Source organism: Mus caroli, chromosome 1 (genome assembly GCF_900094665.2).
Source record: "Mus caroli chromosome 1, CAROLI_EIJ_v1.1, whole genome shotgun sequence".
Lineage (NCBI taxonomy): Eukaryota > Metazoa > Chordata > Mammalia > Rodentia > Muridae > Mus > Mus caroli.
Window position 1 is genome coordinate 65,158,835 of NC_034570.1, and position 24,798 is coordinate 65,183,632.

Genomic DNA, 24,798 nt, shown 5'->3' on the forward strand with positions numbered 1-24,798 from the left:
ATCATTGTATGATAGACCTACTTTCATTGTCGGTATGTCTGGAATAGCAGCTAGTGATTGATCAGCTCGTCCTCGAGGCTGGATCTCTCACTTCTAAGATTCTAGCTTGCTTTCCATCGGCATCTTCAAGGATGTGATCAGAAGCTCAGAAACATATCCGAGAGGTCAACTATTTCAAGAGAATGAATGGGGGAGGTATACTTGTATGCTATTGTTTGCCAGTCAGTTCACAATTTGTTCTTTTAATAGATTACTCGATTGGCGTCTTACAGGCTGGTCAGGACTATGGAACAATTACTGTACCAGTGTTATAAGAAAGGCGAGGAAGATTGCCCTAAGGAAGTGACTTTGTCCAAGGTGGTCACACAACTAAAACCAGAACTCATTTTGTCTTCCTGTTACTAACGTATGAAACAAGCACCAAGTCTGTATTCTAAAACTGTGAGAGAATGGAATCAAGGCTAATCACTGTAAATAGCTTTAAATAAAAGAAAGGAATGTGTCTTGCCCTGTTACCAGAAACCCTAGTTAATTCAGTTTAATACCTTGTTTTTTGTTTGTTTGTTTGTTTTTAACTGGTGTTTTCTTACTGCCCCAGGGTATGTGTCTGCACTTTCTCCCCAAGTTGAGCTCCTGGGCAGGTGAGGAGGTCATAGCTTTCCTTCTTTATGTCCGGTAGAAAGGGCTAAATATTTGCCTATGTGTTATTTTTTCAATGTGGAAAATGTCTAATGTCTAAGCGCTGTTTATTTCCTTTTATTGTTTATTGCTTTCTCTGCTTTCTAGTTCCTGTAGAAATCTAATGTGGTTGGCCAGGGAAGTCCTCTGGAAGTCCAGGAGCACCAGGCTCACACATGTAAACAGACCTTCATGCAGGCAAAACGCCCATATGCATAAAATAAAATAATAATTTAAAGATAAGATAAAGAGAAATATTTCTTGGAAACACCTTTGCCCCCTGAGCCACTCACTTGTTCTTCCTGAATTTTGACTATTTCATACTCTTTTATAGTAGGTAACTAAAGGCTGATTACAATCTTTTTGTTTGTTTGTTTGTTTGTTTTTGAGACAGGGTTTCTCTGTGTATCCCTGGCTGTCCTGGAACTCACTCTGTAGACCAGGCTGGCCTCGAACTCAGAAATCCGCCTGCCTCTGCCTCCCGAGTGCTGGGATTAGAGGTGTGCGCCACCACGCCTGGCCTGATTTCAATCTTATATGAGTGGAACTAATTATTCTAATAACTGTCACCTGGTTTTTTTTGTTTGTTTTGTTGTTGTTGTTGTTTAACATTTTTGAGACAAGGTCTTGCTGTTTCTTTGGCGGGTATGGGACTTAAAGTGTGGACCAAACTAGCTCCAAGCTTGCAGTGATCTTTCTGAACCTTGTTCACCTCTGTACATTGAAAGTTGTGAACACATCCTGAAGACACTATCATGATCCTAATATATCTTCCTTAGAAACATGAGAGGTGTTCAGAGCAAGGAGTTAACACGTTCTGAGGTCAGAAAAATGAGATAGATATTTGATCAATAGATATTTGGAGGAGGAAAAAGAGATTGGACTATTAGAGAGGAAAGACGAGAAGCAGACTAGCATCCAAATAATAGGAAAATGGATTTTGCACAGATTGGGAGACTAGACTGGAAATAAAAAGCTAGGCTTTCTATAGAATTGTACAATTTTAGGCTCCTTTATAGAATTTTTAAATTCTTTTTTGGAATTGTATTAAAGAACATTACAAAAGAAAGCAATCAAAAAATTAATGCTAAACATTAATGTTAAAAATAGGGCTGTTAGCCGGGCAGTGGTGGCACATGCCTTTAATCCCAGCACTTGGGAGGGCAGAGGCAGGCTGATTTCTGCGTTCGAAGCCAGCCTGGTTACAGAGTGAGTTCCAGGATAGCCAGGAATACATAGAGAAACCCTGTCTCGGAAAAAAAAAAAAAATAGGGCTGTGTATACAGCAAGATGTGTTTATTTTGTGCCAAAGATGTCACTTTTATTAAAAATAAGCAGATGAGCTCAATTTTGCTATTCCTATTTTTAATAACTGAAGTCTTGCAACCTTTGCTTATTCAACCTTTACTCCTGCCATCTGGGCTTGCTCCTGCCACCTGGGCTTGAAGGAAAAGAGCATTTTACACATGGTGATCTTGATGTAAATTCCAGGCCATTTTATAATGTGGTATGAAAAACTTCAAATGACGGTCATTTTACTTCTTTGGGGCTCTCAATTGTGGAGGCAATGACTTCATGCGTAGGTCTCCCAGACCTGTAAAAGGGAGACCATAGCAGAAGGTTTCTCTAATCCTTTCTGACATCGTCAGACAGGGTCTGTTTATTCCTCTCGCTAGTTTCCCCCAATCAGTGCTCCAGCCGCCGCGGCCCCACCTCCCCGGACCTCGGCAGCACCCCAGATACCGGCGAAACGCGAGTCCCCACGCCCAGATCTGGGTTCGGAAAGAGGAAGCCCGCGGCTACAGATCCCAGGCTCGGGAGTTAGCAGCCGCCCCGCCCAGCGGCGCCTTCCGCCCTAGGCTGCAGCTCACTGGAGGAGGGGCGGGACCTCGGGGTCACGTGGGGTCGACACGCCCCGCCCACTGCTTCCTGAACCGCGGGGTCCAGCCTGCCTGCCTACGCACGTGGCCTGTCCGTCCCTTGACTCCGCGACCCAGCGCAGCATGGCTCCGTCTCAGCTTGGTGAGGCCCTCGCGATGCATCACAGGGGTCCTGCCTGCACCATCCCCGCCACCCACTCATGCCGCTGGCCGAGCTGGGGAGGCCCCGGGCCCGGCCTGCAGGCTGGGTGTCCCCAGTGCAGGGCCCTGGGCCTGCAGTCGCATGAGTCCCCTTCCCAGGAGTTCTCCCCGGGAGATTGCGGTGCCAGAAGCCGCGAGTAATGAGAACTGCCTTCTCTTTCAGCCCTGTTCAGTGTGTCTGACAAAACTGGCCTCGTGGAATTTGCCAGAAGTCTCGCGTCTCTTGGTTTGAGTCTGGTCGCTTCCGGAGGCACGGCAAAAGCGATCAGGGATGCTGGCCTGGCAGTCAGGTAAGGCAGTAGGTAGCGTTCAAGGGAGAAAAACTTTGTGACCATATTCACCAGAAAGCCATGCAATCCAGGCACTGACAAAACACCTCCCAGTAACGCCGTGGAAAAGGAAACTCACAGGTAGAAGTTAGGTTAGAACTAGGGAGCCTTGAGTTTTAGAATCCTAGCACCCAGCCACTGTTTGCAAGCAAATTAACTTCGGCGGGCCATGTGTTATGCAGAATAAACAGGAATGTTCAGGTTCCATGGCCTGGCTTTGACTGGATGCACAGTTAGACTGTAACATCTTTGAAGATCTATATCTCCCTCTTAAGTACCAGTCAGTGGCTCAGTCACACACTCCTCTCCTGGCTAGCAGTGGGAAGGGTTTGACAAGAGATGTCAGGAGATGACCCTGAAGGTCTGGAAGGTAGAAAAGGAAAAAGACCTCAGGATAGTAGTTCACACACCTAATAAAAGACCTGGCTGTCTTCATTGCCATTATAACTCTTGGTTTGTGGAGAATCCCTATAGAGGTAAATTATTCACCTCTTCATAGCTCTTGTCTGTGTAAGCAGTACATAACCCCTGTACATCTGACAGCTTCAGACAGCAAGAATGCCTTTACTTACTGAGTAAATGTCTTCAGTGGATTCTCTTGTGACTTATGGGAGTCCGGAGCATCTGGGACAGCGGACAAGTAGGCTACTGTGAGGTGCAGTTGAGTTATTGTGGGACTGGTTAGGGTCGGCCATTGTTGCTGTGTTGCTGTGGCATTTCCGATGAAGTACGAGGAGTTCTTGCATTGTGTATCGCCTAGTTTAAATGTTTCTCAGATGATCATTCATAGTTCCACGCCACTGCCCAGTATTTGCTTGCCCCCCCCCCTTACGACTTCCCGTATTCTTTTGGTGGTATGGAAGACAGACTGACCCCAATGTCCAGTCCACTCCTGAGCCATATCCCTAGCTCATTTTTTATGCTTTGCTTCAGAAACTTTTAAAACTTAGAGCCAGGGTCTCTGTAGGTTGCCCAGGCTGGCCTTGAACTTGTGATCCTCCTGCCTCTTCCTCCTTGAGCGAGTTGGAGTATGGATATCTTTTAGAAATTAGAACTATGTCCTGTTAAAGAGTGAGTGTTTTTGTTTGTTTATGTGGGTCCTGGTGCAGGGGAGACAAACTTTGTACACCTGAGCCATATTTCCAGTCCAAACATAGTTTTAATGTTTTTGTTGTTGTTAAATCCACTATAAATGATTCTCAGTAGAATTTATTTCTTTGTTTTGTTTGTTTGCTTTTGGTTTTTCAGGCAATGGTTTCCCTATGTTGTCCTGGAACTTTATCTGTAGACCAGACTGGCCTTGAACTCACAGAGATCCACCTGCCCCTGCCTCCTGAGTGATGGGATTAAAGACATGTGCCACCACTGCCCTTGAATTTCATAATTAAAGGTTGTTAAGTGTCTGGACATTGTAAAGCCAGTGCTTTAATACCTAATTGATTTTCTAAAACATATCATTTAGGAAATATAACATTTTGCAGTATATGAATAACATTTAGGAAATCCAGCATAGTGAAAATTTTTAAAGTTTTGCTTAAGTTGGACTTGAAAAAAACCTCTTGTAGACTTGGTGGGAGATGCTTTGAATCCTGGAAAGTGATAATTCGGTAACTGTTTTATTACTCTGTTTTCAGAGATGTGTCTGAGCTAACAGGGTTCCCTGAAATGTTAGGGGGACGTGTGAAAACCTTGCACCCTGCGGTCCATGCTGGTAAGTGGCTGAAGGTTGTAATCCTTTAGTTTATAACAGATTTTAGTTCATAGTTTCAAAAGATACAGGAAGAAATAAATCGTAAGCCCCAAAAAAAAGATTTTAAAAGAGTCTACTTTTCCCATTGATCCCTTTATAATTAACTCCTCACTACAGGATAAGTTCAGATTGTTTTCCTCCATTGCTTTTGATCTTGACCTACTAACTAGTTTAGCTAATCTAGATTGTGTTGTTGCTATGTACTGTGTGACTATACACTTCTGTAGTTCACACTTGAAATACAGTGCTACCCTGTAACTGTTTCTCAAAAAAAAAAAAAAATGTGACTTCTGTTTAATTGCCTAGCATAGCAAATCCTCTAAGCAGTAATAGCCACAGAAGTGTATGTCTGCATCTCAGGTTGCAATAAAACTTGTAAAGAAAGGCCAGAAAGCTAGTGCTGGAGAGATGGCTGGGCCTTAGCAATTGAGAGATCAGCTGCTGTTGCAGAGGACCCAGGTTCAGTTCCTGGCACCTACATTCCTATTCAAAACCCTCTGTAACTCCACTTGCGGGGATCAAATTCTTTTGGCCTCCTTGGGCACTAGGCATGAGCGGTACACATACGAGTGTACTTGTCAGTCAATCAGGCACATAAATGAAGAGAACAGGAAAAGAAAGGGAAAAGACTGAAAAGCTAAGGATTATCAATCAAGTTATGAGATATAGCTTATGAAAATGTAGACTGGAAAGCTGGCAGAGGTTCTGTAAACATTCCTTTTAAGGTTTTTTGGGTTTGGGGTTTTGCTTTGCATAAGTAAAGGGAATTGGGTCATTTTGGTTTTTTGAGAGTCTCACTCTGAGGGCAGACTAGCCTAGAATCCACTGTGTAGTGTATGCTAGTCTGGAACTCTGGAGCTCTTAGCCTCTTAATGCTGGGATCAGAAGTATGGGGCACGAGGCTCAGTGAGAATTAAGTATTGAGGGAAAGAGTGCTTTTGTTGTTGCTCTTTGTTTGTTTATGGAAATAGGGTTTCTCTGTGTAGCCTTGGCTGTCCTGGAACTCACAGAGATCTGCCTGCCTCTGCCTCCTGAGTGCTAGGACTAAAGGCCTAATAGTTAGAAGGCTGTGACCGGAGGGTTGTTTGAGCTCAGGAGTTTAAGACCGTCCTGGTCAATGTGTAAGGCATTGTCCTTTATGGTGGTGTGTGTCTTTTGTCCCAGTTGGAGGCCAGCCAGCACTTCACAGTGAGACCCTGTCTCAGAAAGAAAAAAAAAAGAATGCTAGAGGATCTGCCTTGTGAGTGATGGGACTCTACAGTGTGAACTCCCTGCATTTCTGACCCTAGCATGTCCTTTCACTTTGTTACATTAGGGATCTTGGCACGCAACATTCCAGAAGATGCTGCTGACATGGCCAGGCTTGATTTCAACCTTGTAAGGTAACAAGTTTGAAGCTGAATTCTGAAAGAGTTAAACACCAATGAGTGATGCTAAAACCTGATGTCCTCTCCTGCCCTCTCTATAGAAACACTTTTCTGCATCTCCTGTGTAATATGTGTTATGTGTGAACATTTTAATTTGCCCAGATTTGTATTTTCAAACTGTGTAACTTAGGTTAAAAACAACCTTGGCTTTGCTAATTGTTTAGAGCGAACTTCCCACCACTGAGTTAGACCCTTGGCACAACCTTTGTTTTTCAAAAGTTAAGATTTAAATTTCACTGCATACAACCAAGAAATATACTGTGTCCTTTAAACATACACAGCAGCTTTATTGAGGTGTGGTTTATGTATTGTATAATTCAGCCTATTAAAAAGCTGCGAAAAAAGCTGAGATTTGATGCTTATATTCAAAAGAGGTTGTGAAAACATCACTACACTCATTGTTAGAACACTCTGGTCTCCCATCTGCACCTCCCACCAGAAGCCCCTGTACTCAGCACTGCTCAGTCTTACCTGGTTACTGATTCCTCCTGACTCTTGTGTTGAGTGGTTGTTTCCTTCTCAGTGGTCATTCGACCATCTCAAGTTTTGATGATTTTGTTGATGTCTAGTTTCTTTTATAGCTTGAGCTTTTGACGTCATATCTAAAGCACCTCGTGGTGAAGGGGGTTTTTGCCAGTGATTTTGTTGTTTGTAATTAGACTTGCTTGTTTGTATTTAGACAGACTCTTAGTGTGTGGCTGAACGAGCCTCTGGTTCTCCATCTTAACCTCCCCAGGTGCTGGGATTACTGGACCGTACCATTTTACACCCAGCTCTGTTGACTAAGTCAAGGTTTACGTTTGCAGAGGTGTGGGTGGGGCAGAGGTCTAGGTATGGGGCTGTCCCCCTGTCCCAGCATCATCTGTCAGAGGCTGCTCGTTCTTCCATTGTGGTCCAGGTATCCTTAGTCTCTGTATACCACTAAGGTAGATTTGGAGTACCACCTGAAGTAGAAGGCCCTGGTCTTCCCAGTCTGTTTTCTTATGCAAGATTGTTGATTCATTCAGGGACACTTGCTTTTAGGATCCTGGTACAACTCTTGGGAAAGACAGTGGGACTTTTAAAGAGTCTGTATATGCATGGGGAATAATTGTCATCTCAACAGGGAAGGTCTTCCAACTCATAGATGTGAGATGCTTCCTGTTTTTAAGAAACATTAATTTTTATTAGTTCCTCTTGACATTATTTTTATATTTTTCAGTGTGTCAGTTTGACACTTGTAATTTTGCTCTTCAGTCTTTGATTGGCCTTAATACTGTCATGTCTGCATTGTTTTCTTAATTTCCTGTCTGATTGTTGATTGCTAATGTGTATTATTGCAATTGATTTCATGTATTGATCATACATCCTGCAGCCATGCTGGCCTCATTCATTAATAGGTGTTCTTAACAGCTAGGGACTGTCTCAAGATGAACACCGTGTATCCAACCTTGATGCCTTTCCATTAGTTTCTTTATATATTTCTCTGGCTGAAACACAGCAAACTATTGACTAGAAATGGTGACTAGCGAATACTCTAATTTCTAAATCTTAAGAAAATACTGGTTTTTATCATGTTGAGGTACTTTACAATTCTGAATTTATTGCTGTCTTTTTTTAAAATTATAGATAAATATGGAATTTTTCACACTTTGTGCATCAAGTAATCCTGTGGCTTTTATCTTCTGTTAATATCACAATTAGTTTTTCAAAGATCTTTATGAGGCAAACGTGGTGGCTTGGCGGTGGGAGGACAGCCCACAGGACTTTGTTCTTTCTTTCCACCATGTGGGGTCTGGGTCTTGCAGCAAGCACCCGAATTTCCTGAGCCATCTTGCCAGCCCCTAGCTTTTAGGAGCCGAGTTAACCTGACCTTGCTGGGACGATGTCCTATTTGGCTGTGGTATGTAATTTTTTTATTTTCTGGCTTAGACTTACAAGTTAGCTTTTGTGTTCAGTTACATTAGAAGCAGCAGCCTGGCAGTTTTCTTGGGATGTGTTTGTCCAGTGTTGAATCAGGATACTGAGCTTAATCCCGAGAGGTCCTCACCTCTCCTCCTGCTGTGCTGGTTTCACCAGCGGGCTTATACATGGTCCTGGGGTGGGTGTTCCTGACCTCTCTGAAAGCAGAACAAGTACTTACCTTTAAAATGCTGAGTGTTCCTATTATGCATACAATCTCTTGGGGAAATAGTGGAAATTCGTATGTCCTAGGTAAACAGCACAGTCTAAAATGAGATTTTTCTGTACTCTTATAATTTTTATTTATTCTTAAAATATTTTGTTCTGAGTTGGGGGTCTAACTAATGTAGCCCAAGTTAACCTCAAACTCCAAATTCTCTGAATGTTGGGTTACTACTGTTCTCAGCCAAAAAAAAAAAAAAATTGAAATTTTAATGATTTAATAGTTATAGTTAGCTAAGGCTAATCAGCCATCATGCTTGAAGGGTGGTCTGGGGAGTAATAGCTAAGACTAGCCAAGCATCAGCCTTGTAGGAGGGCCTGGGAGGAGGATGTATGTGTACCATCTCCAGAGCGTGTGCTGACTCTATGCTAAGAGCCTCTGGACCTTTTTAATATAACTGCTAAGAATTTAAAAATGGTGGGGCTGGACAAGCGGCTCAGCAGTCAGGAGCACTTGCTGTTCTTTCTGTAGAGGACCCAGGTTTAGGTTCCAGCAGCTCACAGCCGTCTATTTATGACTTTGATGTATTCTCTTCTGGCTTCTATGGGCACTATGTGCAGGTCACACACACATGCAGGCAAATCCTCATACACATAAAAGCAGTCTGTAAGACAAGAATCTGAAATCGTCAGGCTTACAGTTTGTGGTCTAGATCTTCCCAGGTCTTGAGCACATCTCTAGTGACTTCTGTCCCAGATAGCTGTAAGTGATGAAGCTGCAGTGTTGTAATGACAGCTAATTTTCTTCCATTGTCAGGGTTGTGGTCTGTAACCTGTACCCCTTCGTGAAGACTGTGGCTTCTCCAGATGTAACTGTTGAGGCAGCTGTTGAACAAATTGATATTGGTAAGGTAAAAGAAACACTTCAAAACAGGCGGAATTACAGTCGTCTCTTGTTTTTGCTTTGTTTTTATTACTGAGTGTTTCTGGTATTGTTTCATGTCTTGGAGACAGGGGTTTGCTACATTGCCCAGACTGGCCTTGAACTCCACTTGTAGTAATCTTCCTGCCTTAGTCTCCAAGGTTCACAAATTTGATTGTGTGTTACCACTGCCAGCTTAGAAAATATTTTATGCCAGGCAGTGGTGGCACACACCTTTAATCCCAGCACTTGGAAGGCAGAGGCAGGCAGATTTCTGAGTTCAAGGCCAGCCTGGTCTACAGTGAGATCCAGGACAGCCATGGCTATTCAGAGAAACCCTGTCTCAAAAAACCAAAAGAAAAAAGAAAATATTTTATAAGCTACCTTTGTGTATGAGGGGAATTCAGATGATCTATTTTTCTCCTTATTTTTTTTAAGGTAAAAATTAAGGTAGAAGTGCTATTCACAGTTACTTTATTTGAAAGAATGTTCTTCAACTGATAGGAAAATGCCAAAGAAAAATAACATATTTTGTCCTTCAAAGGTGGCGTGACATTACTGAGAGCTGCAGCCAAAAACCACGCTCGAGTGACAGTCGTCTGTGAACCAGAGGACTATGCGGGGGTAGCTGCAGAGATGCAGGGCTCTGATAGTAAGGACACCTCCCTAGAGACCAGGCGCCACTTGGCCTTGAAGGTGAGTACACTTCTGTCACACTGTAAAGCAGTGTCCATGTAGTCTAAGTGTGTCAGTCTAAGCCCCACTCAGTTCTGCTAAATATGTCTGTCAGCTTCCCACACTCTGCTGGGGCCTTCTTCCTTTCATTGAATACAGAGAAATCAAATATTAGGAAAAGTGTTCATTGGGATGTGTTGGGGGTGGCGGCTGAGGCTGTACCTAAAGGCGTTCTTGGGAGATGTTCCTGGTATCTCACAAAATGCAACTTTTTGTAGGCATTCACGCATACTGCTCAATATGATGAAGCAATTTCCGATTACTTCAGGAAACAGTACAGTAAGGGGATTTCTCAGATGCCCTTGCGGTATGGGATGAACCCCCATCAGACTCCTGCCCAGTTGTATACGCTGAAGCCCAAACTTCCCATCACAGGTAAAGTATGAGAAGTACCTGCTGTGTAGACACCTGGCTTTCTCTGTTGTATCTGAAGTTGCTCTCATTCAGAATGTAAGAGTAAATTACTTAGGAGGCCTCAGAACCATCCAGAATTGAGGTGCATGGAAAGTGTCAGAGTGGTACAGCAGCTTCGGTGTCTGGCAAACCCCAGGCCCTGGGTGGCAGGCCAAGCCCGAGTTAGAGATGACAAATCTTAAGGCTGTTTTGGAAGCCTTCAGGGTGGAGCTGCTGAGGTTTCCAGAGGAGGAGCAGACGGAGCCTGTGGTGCGTCTATAATAATAAAACGGGAATCTGTGAAGAAAGCAGCCGAGGAAGCTGTTGTGTGTTTCGGTGGGTTGAGAGCCACTCTCTGTTTGACAGATGTTACAAGAAGTGATTTCCTTGTTGGGCCTAAAAGGCCAGTTGCTGTGGGCCAACATAGAAGTGTGAAGTTAAATAACACTGAAGGGGCAGAGGTTCTTGCTGTGCTAGCCTGGTGACTGGAGTTCAACCCCAGGCCAGAGTTGTCCATATTCATCTCTATTCCCCACACATGCACACAGTATAACCTTTTTTTAAAGAAGTGACAGTGATGAGTATTGAGAATTAAAACTGTGCTTACGCTGTGTGATACTGTTCCTGGGGAAATTGGAACATAACTACTCTACTTCAGAGAAGGGACCAGGGACAGGCCAGGGTACAGATACCACCAAAGTCAAACCTGGTGATCCAGTGTGGTTTGTTGTGATTGTTTACAGGAATATTGGTGAGAGCTTATTTATAGGGGCAGAAATGACATAGCTCACAAAGCTGGGACAACCCTGGAGCACACTGCACAGCCTGCAGGCAGCTCCTGTCCTTTCCAGCTCAGCTAGTCTGAGAATGTCTGAGCAGTCTGCACAGCTTCTATAGTGACCCAGTGAATCTAGTCAATTTCAGGGACTTCCTGGGCTTAACCGCAGGGTCAACTGTTTCACATCACTTTTAAAGTTCTGTGTCCAAAATAGAGTTTTACCTCAAGGGAATTGATACATGACACTTTGTAACTATAATACAGGTATTTTTGGTGTTTTGCCCTGTTTTGTTCCCCTGAGAGGAGTCAGGGAAGGGCTCTGGGTGTGGAGCCCTAGAACTGACATGGGGTCAGCACATGCTGAGAGCCAGGACAGCTTCATTCACTCCCAAGGCAGGCTACCCTGGTCCATTGGGAAGCAGCTGTTCCCCTGTTGGCTTCTTTCCTTCCTGTCTCAGCCCAGAGGGCTGGGGAGAGCAGGGCAGGAAGTGTGAGGATTACAGTCTCCTCTTACCCCTCCCATCCAGGGATTTGCAGTTCACTGCTCTGCCGTAGGCACACTCTTATAAAAGGTAAAAAAGTGTTACTTGTGCTCGGGCAGAGGAGTCCTGAGCATGTAAACAGCAGCTTCTTAGAAGAGCTTCATTCAGGATGTCTCCTGACAATAATTTTTAACAACAGAAAAAGTGTTTTGCGTTTTTATGTGGTTTGAAGGCTTGGTAGCATGCCTGTTTGTCTGGGACAAAGCTGAAGCAAAGAATAAAGATGGAATCATGTGTGTGTGTTTGATTCCTGTCTTTGTTTTGTCTTTTGCCTTCTTGCGACTGGAAGTGAGATGGTGCCTGTTTGGTTTGTCTAATAGACAAGGCATTCACTGTAGTTCTTTCTGTTATGTCTGACCAGTTCCTGGCCCCTCTTGAGAATATGATGTGAGGGGAACCAGTATTCTGGGAGGTGTTTAGACAACCGTTCCTCTGCTCACCTTCCCACTCACGATTGGACAAGCTACCCACAAAGGCAGGAGCTGGAGAAGAGAGCAGAGCTGATGATCTCTGCTCTGCTTTGCTTGCTGGGTGCCTTGTAAGGTATCCCAGTTTAATGCTTCCCACCGACTTCTGTCCGTTCTTCTGAACCTGTACATCTAAGTTCTGTGGGGTCTGCTGTGGTTTTCTTTCTGTTGGAGAACCTGTTTTGGGCAGGATCTCAGGTTCTCTCTCATCCCCGAGTGTTGAGATGACCAGCACACACCATTCAGCTCTGCTTCACTTGCAGTCTGTCTGTCCTTTGGATAATGGTTTTCCTGTGTTGTCATGGAACTCTGCAGTCCAGACTGGCTTAGAACTTGGAGAGACTCGCCTGCCTCCTGACTGCTGGGATTAAATGGAAGCACCACCATGCCCAGCCTGCAGCTTCTAAAGGATGAAAACACACTGTTTCTGTCATTCCTCCTGTCCATGGCACCTGAGCTTGTCCCACAGCTGATAGGGTTGGTCGGCTTGTTGTTTTAAGTTGAGAAGGTTTATGATTTATGACATCCGGTCACTGTCATTTTCATAACTATTTAAGCTATTCACATGGACACAGCTGATACCTGGTCTTGTCACTGTTGCTGAGTCTTACAGTTGTATTTCTGCTCTGCAGGGGTGGGGTGAGGTGGGGTGGACTTCTTTGAAGATGACCCAAGTGTTCTGCTCCTTGTGAAGTGTTTGTAGATACCTGTTTACGTCTTGATTCGTTTTTCTTTGGGGAGAGGAGGGTATCGGAGAATGGTTCTTGAAGAACTCATTATGTAGCCCTGGCTATTCTAGAACCCGATCTGTAGACCAGACTGGCCTTGAACTCCTAGAGATCCACCTGCTTCTGCCTTCCCATTGCTGGGACTAAAGGTGTACACCATTACTTTTGTGACTTTTGCCTAAAATCACATGGAAGTTGTATAACTTATAGGTGTTACTTTTTAAGGACATATATGTGGCCTTTCTTAACCTGCGTGTTAATTGTATGTGTGTTTTCGTGTGTAGTTCTCAATGGAGCCCCAGGATTCATAAACTTGTGTGATGCTTTGAACGCCTGGCAGCTGGTGACAGAGCTGAGAGGAGCAGTAGACATCCCAGCGGCTGCTTCTTTCAAGCACGTCAGCCCAGCAGGTGAGTAATGCCTTCTAGAGTGCTCTAGAATGCTCCACACTTAAGGAGCTCTGATGCCAGTTATACAGCCCTAGGCATCCTAGGCCACTTGGCAAGTCCAGTGATAGTGTCAATGTAGTCATAGAAACCTTGGTAACATAATCCATATACACATAATTATGTGACAGTGTCAGGAGACAGCAATTGCACTGTTGGCTCTTGCGGTATCTTTCTGAAAGTTTAGGAATGGAAGTGAAGTGACATAATCTCATAAAACCAGAGAACTGCTGCTCCGTTTTGGAATTGTACCTTAGTAAGCGTGCAGAGGTTGTTCATACAGCCTTCTGCTCCTGTTGCTATTGACTGAGCCATTCTTTTGTGTATACTCTCAAGTCCTTAAGTCCATACACAATTCCATGATCCATAATGTCACAAGGGCTGCCTGCAGTCTCACACACCATTGTTAATATTTATTGGGTGCTAAAGTGCAGTGAGTGAGTAGAAGTGAATGGCATGTGATGCCAAGCTGAGCAGAGTTGGTAATGCGGTGCCTGGCTGCCTGCCTGCGCACAGCAGCGTGGTCGGGATGCAGGGGCTCTGCTTCCACGGCACAAGCCGGAGGCCTCTGCCCCCCACCCCCCCATGTTGTGGTTTGGGTGTTGAATTACCTCACTGAGTAGTTTTCGTTTAATTTGGCATAAGTACTAGAAAATATTCCACATTTGTTTGAAAAATGCAGGCTAGGTCTTTAAAGATGTGTATTGTAAAAGTCGTTTTGCTTTCTCTGTTTATTTTGTGGTGCTGAGAATTGAACCCAGTGTGCATGTTTTACCACTGCCCTTTAACAAAATATTTTGGTGTGAATATTGAAAAGTAGCAATCTGAGGTTTTAGGTTTATTGTTTGTGCTTTTAAACAGTTGCGTGTGTGCGTGGTGGCGAGGAGGCGCCCAGTCAGTGCAGTGCCTTGGTGAGGGGTGCTTGGCCACGGCTTTTCCTGCCCACCATTACTTTCTCATTTTCTTTGCCAGGTGCTGCTGTTGGGGTTCCACTCAGTGAGGACGAGGCCAGAGTCTGCATGGTCTACGACCTCTACCCGACCCTCACGCCCCTGGCCGTTGCATATGCAAGAGCAAGAGGTCAGATAAGGGATTTTGTCATTTAGAGAGAAAAGCAAAGCTTTATACTGAGTAGAATAAAATAGTACTTTAGACTTTAGCATTTAAATTTGTCTTTCATTGTTTTAAATTAATACTTAAGGTGAGTATATTCACAAAAATGATGTTAGTATTTAATGTAATATGGGAAAACAAATGAGATTGTTACATTTTATTTTGGATGTTTATTTATTTATTTTGAATATATTTTTATTATGAGGAAAATCACATAGTTATTCTAACCACTAAGTTTGATTTGATTACATTTTATATACTCAGAAATACAAGATTCTTGTATAATGACCAGCAGAGACTAGTTCATGAAAAGTTTTGGGAAAACTGCTACAGTTTACTAGTTACAGACATACGCAGCAGCTACTGTAGCCTTGTGCTGAGTCCTGCCTGTGTCTATGAATACAGACTGGATCGAGGCCACGTGGCTTGCTTATTCTCAGTAGCTGATGCTGGCCTATAGCTAAGTGCTAATTTAGAAGGTAAAAGAAATACTTTCTTAACGATTATTTGGCTGATAGGGCTAACTGTGTAATAAGGTTAGCTGTAGAGAAAGTATGTTTTGTTTTCCACATTACGTTTATAATATACCCGCCCACATTGTAGTAACAGAGTGTGGGGAGGTGCATGCCACACGCCATCATGTCTATGAACCTGAAAGGATCCGAAAGGAAATGCTAGATTTGATCACATGGGTTTCTCTGTGCAAGCTTGCTTTGTGACAAATCCCTTTAACTTTCATTCATAGGAGCTGATAGGATGTCTTCATTTGGTGATTTTGTTGCATTATCTGACATTTGTGATGTCCCAACTGCAAAAATTATCTCCAGAGAAGTGAGTAGAGGTTCAGACTTTTTGTTCATTTTAAGATTGAAGGTTTCAGATGGGTGTTTGTCTTAATGGGGGAGGGGGGTGTTCTATGTTTAATTCTTTAAGTCCTCTGCTGGGTGTGCTTAATGCCCAAGTTACTGTTGTTCAAGGCGTGCTGAGGGGATGATAATGAGCCCCGAGGTTCCGTGCACTAACCCTCCCCGGTTAGCACCAGCACCGTAGTGCTGGGAGGCAGGAGACCCAGTACCTCAGAGGAAGGAGCTCTGCGGCTGGGTGCTGTCGGGTTGCTTAGTGATTCTCTCTGTGGTCTTAAGCCATCCCAACCATGCCACTGGCATGCCACTCACCGGCGGCTGTCACTGAGACATGTGACATCTCTAGTTGCGAGACCACAGGTCTCTGGGATCTTATTCCTCGCTTTGTGTTTGTGTGCTGTCTGGTCCAGGCCTCAGCCCCACGTGATGAGTGGAACAGCGTAAGAATAAGAGGCTCGTTTACTGCAGTGAATCTTCCATTTGTTCTTAGTTAACACGAAGATGAACCACAGAAAATTATGATAGGATGGCTTGCAAAATAATCAGCCCTAAAGATTAATTCTCAGTCTACCTACTAGTGTTTTGAGTTTTAATGCTAGCATTTTCTGTTGATAGTTGTGGAACAGTTCTGTTCTTAGGACAGCTAAATATTGCTATATCTTACAGAGTTGTTCTCTGATTTCTAAAAATAAGAATTTAATTTAATGTATTTACAGGTGTCGGATGGTATCGTTGCCCCGGGATATGAAGAAGAAGCCTTGAAAATACTTTCTAAAAAGAAAAATGGAAACTACTGTGTTCTTCAGGTCGGTGCAGTTCCAAGGTTGGGTGGTAATTTAGTCTTTGGGTTTATTTTGTGTTCTTTCCCCTTGTAGCTCTTTCTTACCAAGATAGTTTTCAAATTTATGCCTTTTTATTGTAGTTGTCTCTGTCCCTTTCCCCCTGGTCTTGTCTTTCTTCTTTAAAAAAACTTTTAAGAATTATTTGTTTATTTTATGGATATGAGTACACTGTAGCTGTCTTCAGACACACCAGGAAAGGGCATCAGATCCCATTAGAGATGGTTGTGAGCCACTCAGGACCTCTGGAAGAGCAGTTGGTGCTCATAACTACTGAGCCATCTCTCCAGCCCCAAAGTTTACCGTTGCATTGGCCCTGTCTTTCTTAAGATAGGGTTGTACACTGTTGTAGCTCAAGGTGGCCTCAAGCTCACAGCTCTGCGAATGCTGCAGTTAGATGCTTATAACAGCGCATCAGACTCTTCTGTTCTTCCTGTTTACGAGACAGGTCTCACTATGGAGCCTTTGGCTGGCCAAGAACTCAGGTACACCTGCCTCTGTTAATCTCAGGGCTACAATTGAAGGCATGAGCACCGCCTCGGCCTGCCAGACACCTTTATTCTTAGTCCTACCCTTTTTATATAGGTGGTTTGAGGCCTTTAGAGCCTAGCTGTTAACTGTTTATTTTTCATTTTTATTTACATGCTTTCTTGTTCAGATGTTGGAGAAACCCTCCTGCCTGTTCCGCTGCCACTGTTACCCTTTAGAGTGGCTGCTCTAAATGTCTTCCTTGTCCTTCCAGAAATAGTCAGGACACACTGCATCCACCAGGGCAGGGCGTTCATCTGCACTTCTTTTGTTTCTTCCACTTACTCACCCTGCTTCACACCCTTGCAAACCTGCCCCAAGTCTTTATATAACGTACACATTCTGAGAGAGACAGAGCTGGGCCATAGGCTGTGTATGTTGGTAACTTTATTCTGCCTCTTTTGAGAGTGGATGTCCTTGTGGACTTGCTGTTTTTAATTGTTTCATCTTTGCAATTATATGAACATCTCAGATTCACCAACACATTCTCACACTTGGGAGATATACGCTATAATTCTTATTTTTCCCATATGATGTTATTTTACTTTTTTCATTCATTTAGTAATATTGTCACCAAGAGTGTGCTGAGATTTGAACCTGGGGTCCTTGTGAATGTTAGACAGAAACGACCACTGAGTTGCCTAGGCTAGCCTTGAGCTCACTCACTCTGTAGCCAACACAGGTCTTGGCCTTCCAGTTCTCCCACATCAGCCTTCCCAAATTAGCTGGAGTGTCAGGCCAAAAACCTTTTTTTTAAACATATATTTATTTATTATTATTATTATAAATAAGTACACTGTAGCTGTCTTCAGACATACCAGAAGAGGGTGTCAGGTCTCATTACGGGTGGTTGTGAGCCACCATGTGGTTGCTGGGATTTGAACTCAGGACCTTCGGAAGATCAGTCAGTGCCCTTACCCACCAAGCCATCTCACCAGCCCCCCAAACCCATTTTTAACTGTACTTCAAATATTGGCCAAATTTCTTTAAAGGAATTTTAGGAAGAAAGGGAAAATAGAATGTAAACGTTGTGCCATAGCCTGTCTGAGTAAGTCGGTTCTATCTGCCAACTGTAGAAAAGGACTGAAGGCATTAACCTAGCAGTGTGCCGTGATGGTCAGGGATTGCAGTGCCTGGCTGTTGTATTGTGCCCATACTAAGTGATGTCAATACACATGTTCGTGTTAGGAATAGAGGTGTAAATAAACAGTGAAGTCTTTGATTTCTGAGACACAGTGTGGCTGTGTATCTCAGGCTGGCCTGGAACTTAACTGTGCCTTAGCCTGGTGTCTAACCTGCAGTCCTCCTGCTTCATCCTTCCAGGTTCTGGGGCCACATAAATGCACCTTCATATCCGCAAGAATGAATTTTTGTGTGTGTAAAATTTGGGATTGTAGATATAATACTTACAATTTTTAAAATTTGTGTCTCAGATGGACCAGTCCTACAAACCGGATGAAAATGAAGTTCGAACACTCTTTGGTCTTCGTTTAAGCCAGAAGAGAAATAATGGTGTCGTTGACAAGTCATTATTTAGCAATATTGTCACCAAGAATAAAGATGTAAGTTTGGAAGTATCCAAACTAAAAGTTAATAGCATGTCTGTCTTCAGTATATGTAAGCTTATGCTTTACTAGGGTCCAACCATATTTGTCAATTGGTAGATATGCAAGCAGCTAGCTCTTCTTTGAATTGTCAGGTATGCCTGACACATTAGAAGCTTATGTGTTTATGTACTTAAATAGAAATAAGTATCTTTAGTCATACCTAAGTAAGCTCGTGTCTTCTGCAACTGTATGCATGCGTTAGGTCATGGATGTTTTGTTTTGTTTTGTTTTTTTCCAGATTTTTCAAGACAGGGTTCCTCTGTGTAGCCCTGGCTGTCCTGGAACTCACTCTGTAAACCAGGCTGGCCTCAAACTCAGAAATCCACCTGCCTCTGCCTCCTGAGTGCTGGGATTAAAGGCGTGCGCCGCCACTGCCCGGCACGGATGTTTTTCTGTACTGATAAGTGATGCTCTGCTTCAGTGAAAAGCCGCCTGACAACCTGAGTATGATCTGTGCACTCAGATATTCAGGTCGTGTCCTTTGTCACCCTGTTCAAGAGTCTATTCTTGAGACACTGATGATATGGGGAGAATTGCTTACATGCAGTCTTCCATTCAGTCACAGTGCATTATGGGAGAGAACCATCCTCTGTACTGTACAGATTATAGAACTGGGACAGAGAATAGTTACATCTGTCTAAAGTTACAAGATAGGGAAATGAATAAGAGGGTAGGGGTGTGTGTGTGTGTGTGTGTGTGTGTGTGTGTGTGTGTGTGTGTGTTTTGGGACTGAACACAGAGCCTGAGCCAGGCCTTAGTCCCTGAGGTATTGAGCCTTCAGTTTTGAAGGATTGTTTCCTGGCTTACCTGCTGTCGTGCCTGGACTTCTTATTCAGTGCTGGGCACTGGATGTGCAGGTATTTTGAGAGTCTGTGTGATGTTTTTTCCCCCAGAAAATTGATTATGCTCCCAGCAGGCAGGTGAAGCAACATGGCTCATACCTTGTGAAGGACTGAGTTGATTTGAAACTTAGGCTTTGATGTTTGTGAGGGATGGTCTGTCTGTCTGTCTGTCTGTCTGTGGCTCAGCTCTGCAGAAGCCAGCTCAGATCCTGCTCTTGTGTCCTCTGATCTTGCATTACCCCAGCATCGTGTAAGGCTTCTGAAATCCAGCGGGGCTCTCTCACCCTCTCCTCTTGGGAAATGTTCAGATTGTTGAGCTCATTGTTTCCTTCCTAGGTTTTTTTCTCTGGATCTTTGTTGTGCGTCTGGCTTTTCTGTGCTTCTGGAGGGGCACTGGTCTACTTACAACAGGCCATTGTAGCTAGAGTAAAAGATAAAAGAGATCTGAAGTCTTCCCCCTTTAAAAATAAGATCGTGCTTCAGTTGGGAGTTTGCTTCCATCCACCCCACAGGCATTTCTCATAGTCTTTGATCTAACTCAGAGTGCCAGGGGTATATTTGAAGTGGACTTCTGAGAGGCTGTTTTCTATAGAGCCATGTGTACTGGATGGCTCAAACAAAAGATGAAGGGTATATTAGTGATATTAATATATAATGTTAGAATATATATACATATATATATAGATATATATATATATAAAACAATTTTTTTATTTTACTTATTTACTTTACATCCCCACTCACTGCCCCCCTCCTGGTCATCCCCCTTCCACAACCCTGCTCGTTCCCCTAAAAATCTTTTAAAACTAAGCTTCAGATGTTGAGATGTAAGAAGTGTGGCTTCACGTGCAGTTGTTGAGTTCTCTCTCCTACATTCTTTATCCTGTTTCCCTTTTGCAGAGTAGAAGCTTCATTTGGATGAAGCCAAGCTTATCTTTTTCTTTATTTTAAATTTTCATTGCATGTACTCAATATATATGATACTATGTAACATAAGGATATTTTCATGCATACAGTGGGTATTGTATTTAACCATACATTCTCTCTCCCTCTCCCCTTTTAGTCCTCCCCACTCTCTTCTTTTTCTTCTCATAGACAGTTTTTTCTTCTTTCATATTGTACATACTGTGGATTCATGATTTTATATATCTATAGATCTAGGGAGCATAAGAAAAATAGAATATTTGTGTTTCTGAGAGTGGTTAAATTATTTACTTAATATGATTATCCTCAGTTACACACATTTTTTTCACAAGCAACATAACTTCATTCTTCTGTGTGTGTGTGTAGTGTGGGCTGGCCTTGAACCCCAGGTCATCTTTCATTGACCTCTGAGTGCTGATTGCTGGGACTGCAGGCCTCTTGGATCTTACCTTTTTGTAGCTAGTGTAGCTCTCTGTAGCTGACACCCTTCACCTGCTTAGAGTGCACACTTGCTTCATTGTTCTCCTTGCTAATTTGTACCAAAGGTGACGTTTTGGGGCTCTTACAGACTTAATGCTGAATGTTGGCTTTAGAGTTTGCAAAAAAAAAAAAATTATTTGTTTCCAAAACTATTTCTTTGTGTACACCAGGCTGGCCTTGAACTCACAGACATCCATCCACTTGCCTCCACCTGCCAGGTACTGGAATTAAAAGTGCACCATTGCCACAAGGTGCAAAATATTTTTAAATAGCTTCTTAAAATGTTTTCAGCAAAGCAAGAAATACTATAATTTGACTTTTCCAGAATAGCAGTGGTTATATGTACATCATAGCAGTGCACAATGTATATGAAAAATAATCTTCATGTTAGTTCTGATCCTGAATCTCATATCCTCAGTTAAAGAAATTCCAACCAAAAAGTATTGTCATTTTCAAATGAAGAGTGTTTCTCATCGTGTTGCTGAATGGTTGTTATCATTGAGTAAAGTATGACAGTGTGCAGCATAATTCGTTCATCTGGCTGTCACTGGGGGACCTAACTGTATTAGGTCTGTTACATTGTATCTGTAGCTTAAAATCAAGAGATTTCTAAAGCCTGGTGAGACTTAGCTGTCCTGTTTGTTTCAGCTGCCGGAGTCTGCACTCAGAGACCTCATTGTCGCCACCATCGCTGTCAAGTATACTCAGTCTAATTCTGTGTGCTATGCCAAGGATGGGCAGGTAACCAAGCTGTTGGGACAGAACAGTAAGCAGAACAGAACTGTAGGCAAAAGCCTTGGTGCCGGGAAAGGGAGATTTGCCAAGTTTCTCTTCCTGCTGTGTCACTCAGGATTTACTCAGCACCTTAGTAGACTTGAAAACTAGCCAGAGCCAAGTACTGCACTTGGGTACACTGGTTCCTGCTTAGAGGAAGCTGCCTCGGGGGTAGGGTTAGTAAGACTGGTTTACACCCCCCCCACACACACACACACACACACACACCCCACACACACACACCCTAGCTCACATCAGAAGAGCCTTTCAGGCTTTCAGGATTTTCATGGTTGCTAGCTATGAAGATTGCCAGTTTTAGTCACTAAATCCTGACAGACTGTGGTCTCTGGTCCTTGGGCAGGATCTCCAGAGCCAGCAAAGCCACTCAGAGTGGAAGCTTCACTACGGTCATTCTTTGAAAAGACAGTGTTGCGGGAGAAATGTCATTGATTGCTAACGTCTGTGTTCCTTAGGTTATAGGCATCGGAGCAGGACAGCAGTCTCGGATACACTGCACACGCCTTGCAGGTGATAAGGCAAACTCTTGGTGGCTTCGGCACCACCCACGAGTGCTGTCCATGAAGTTTAAAGCCGGGGTGAAGAGAGCAGAGATCTCCAATGCGATTGATCAGTATGTGACCGGCACCATCGGTGAGGTACGGACTGACTGGCTTCCCAGTGGAACGTGTTGCAGTCATCTCATGTATGACAGTCTTCCACCATCCTACCACAGAGAGGCTTCTCAAAACCCTCAGTAGTCTGAAATGCTTAAAATATCTTCCTAATCCCTGTCAACCTCACTGCTGCGTCCTTTCTGAAACCACAAACCTCTGCTTCCTGGGTAATGAATTTGGATTAATTTTGTAGGCCCGTACTTCCCTATGGGTTATAATATTGTCACTGCAGGGCTGTTTTTCTCCATCTGCCAGCATCCCCTAGTGTCAGCAGAGGTCTTAGACTTGAGCCACACGTGATCTGATAGCTGGTCACCAGGGGCCTTCTCCTACCACACTTATACAAAAGCCCTTAGCAGCTCCGTGTAGTTTTGGTACTATTTCTGGTTTTGTTTGGTTTCATGTAAGATGGTGGCTCTAGTGTAGGCTGAGCTGCACTGCAGCTGTGAGTGCGGGATTGTCGGCATGCTCCATTGCCGTCTGCAGAAGGCCTTATTACTTACCACCTCTGCACTGGGATTACACTTCAGGGTCAGCTTGTGAGGTGACAAACATCAGATAGTAGTAAATGCCTTGCATTGCTTTGATTTGCCTGCAGCTGACTTTATACCTGAAACAGTTGTATATGTAGTTCAGGTACACAGACATCAGTTATTATCCAGGTCCTAGGTTAGACATGAAGCATTGTCTTAAATGGTTTGGTGAAGGTATATAAAAATTACAGATTTTGAGAGTCAGGACTATGGCAGGTTTGGGGATAAACAAAAGTACAATCTATTCTCTTTGGCAATCTAAGAATGACCTTTCCTTAATGAACATGTTTTTTAAACATCAAAGAACTTTTGGAAATAGGAATCTCAGCGTGTTGTTTAGTGAGCAGACAGGAGAATGCCCTAGTGGTTGCTGGCCTTGTGCTCTCATTGGATTGCACTAACAGTGATGCTGGGCTCCCTTTGCGTCCCTGGCTCCCTAGGGTGAAGACCTGGTGAAATGGGAAGCACTGTTCGAAGAGGTTCCTGAGTTACTCACCGAGGCGGAGAAGAAGGAATGGGTGGACAAGCTGAGCGGCGTGTCTGTCAGCTCTGACGCCTTCTTTCCTTTCAGGGATAATGTGGACCGAGCTAAAAGGGTAAGCGAGAACTGGGGTGTGCTGGGGACATAGAATTGTAAGGATGATTTCAGATCGCCCCTTAGAGTCTGGGGATGTGCACAGGCCACTCGACCAGTCGATGCCTGGCCTCAGTTTCAGTTCCTAGCTTCACAAAACGAAAGTGTACTTCCTGAGTTTTAACTTCCTAGGGTTACATCGGAAAGCTATGCCGATTTGATATAAATGAGTTATTTTCCTTCCCTGTGTGATGTAGGCATAATCCAAATTCTCTTGCTTTGTCTGAATATTTCATCGTTAGCTTATGCTTTTTTAAAGATTTATTTTTATTTATTTTTATATTTTATCTACATGCATGTACTTATGTATGTATTATGTGTACCTTCCTGGTGCTCATGGAGGCCAGAAGAGGGCGTCAGGGGCCCTAGAACTGGAATTACAGATGGTTGTGAGTGTGTTGTTATATGGGTGCTGAGAACCAATCTTGGGTTCTTTGGGAAAGCAGCCAGTGCTCTAAATCATTGAGTCCTCTCTCCCACTGCTGCATTCTCGAGGGGAATTTTGGGTTTTTCTAGGTATGCATGCTATAATGCCTTGAAAGTCAACATTGGTTTTGGGGGTTTTCCTCCACAGAGTGGTGTGGCCTACATTGTCGCTCCATCTGGATCTACTGCTGACAAGGTTGTGATTGAGGCGTGCGACGAGCTGGGGATCGTCTTGTCTCATACGGATCTCCGGCTCTTCCACCACTGATCTTAGCTGACATTGTTTCCCGGTCATAGATAATCATGTGTGGAGTCTTGGAAGTACCTCTAGAAGAGTCATGTGTATCTTAATATTTGGGTGTGTAGTTGGGTCTTACTTATTTGAAAGGTACAGCTTTCTAGCCTAAGACACCACGTGTGAGGCTTGTTTTTGCAAAACCTGAAAGCACCTCTCCCTCCTGGAGGCAGCTTTCAGGAAAAGTCCCTGTGAGCCTGTGAGACACCTAAGTGCAGGTAACCAGAAGCCACGCTGCCTTATGATGACAAGCCACCCCCACCCCACCCCACCACTACCACCCTGCAGAGGGCTCTCCCCAGGCTCCTTTCTTCACCCCACCACTACCACCCTGCAGAGGGCTCTCCCCAGGCTCCTTTNGGCTCCTTTCTTCACCCCACCACTACCACCCTGCAGAGGGCTCTCCCCAGGCTCCTTTCTTCACCCCACCACTACCACCCTGCAGAGGGCTCTCCTCAGGCTCCTTTCTTCCTGCCTCTCAGAAGCTTATCTGTTTGCTTCCCATCATCCCCTGGGAACTGGATCCTTAGCTAGATCTAAATAATGTTGGTACTGCTCTTTCTTTCTCCAGAACTGCTTAAAACCTCTGTTGGCTACTTAGTATTCCTGTCTGTTTGCTATAAACCTATAAAGGGGCTGGTGTTCTGCATAGAGCTTTTCACTCAAAGTAAGCAGCTATGAACTTGGGGGGGGGGGTTCCCTCTGCCAGGCAGGACATAACTGGATCTATGTCCCTGTGGTTACAGTCCTCACTGTTTACCCAGACGATGCCTGTGGTCACTTAGCCTTAGGTTAGTTTTGCCTTCTTTCCAATCCTCTAAATAAAATTTAAAACTTTTTGGTTTTGTGGTTACTTTGTTTTGTTTTTTTGACATAAGGTTTCTCTG

General features: G+C 43.8%; 1 protein-coding gene across 1 annotated transcript; it reads left to right on the plus strand.

Moving 5' to 3' along the window:
* The first annotated feature begins 2,550 nt into the window (after positions 1-2,550).
* Positions 2,551-24,264, plus strand: Atic (5-aminoimidazole-4-carboxamide ribonucleotide formyltransferase/IMP cyclohydrolase). Its single transcript, XM_021158001.2, has 16 exons — positions 2,551-2,700; positions 2,923-3,049; positions 4,723-4,799; positions 6,154-6,220; positions 9,186-9,274; positions 9,835-9,986; positions 10,244-10,400; positions 13,218-13,343; positions 14,352-14,459; positions 15,238-15,323; positions 16,072-16,161; positions 18,156-18,284; positions 21,224-21,316; positions 21,823-22,005; positions 22,997-23,152; positions 23,765-24,264. Exons 1-16 carry the CDS (start codon positions 2,682-2,684, stop codon positions 23,882-23,884), a joined length of 1,779 nt encoding a protein of 592 aa, XP_021013660.1. The 5' UTR covers positions 2,551-2,681; the 3' UTR covers positions 23,885-24,264.
* The last annotated feature ends 534 nt before the right edge of the window (positions 24,265-24,798 follow it).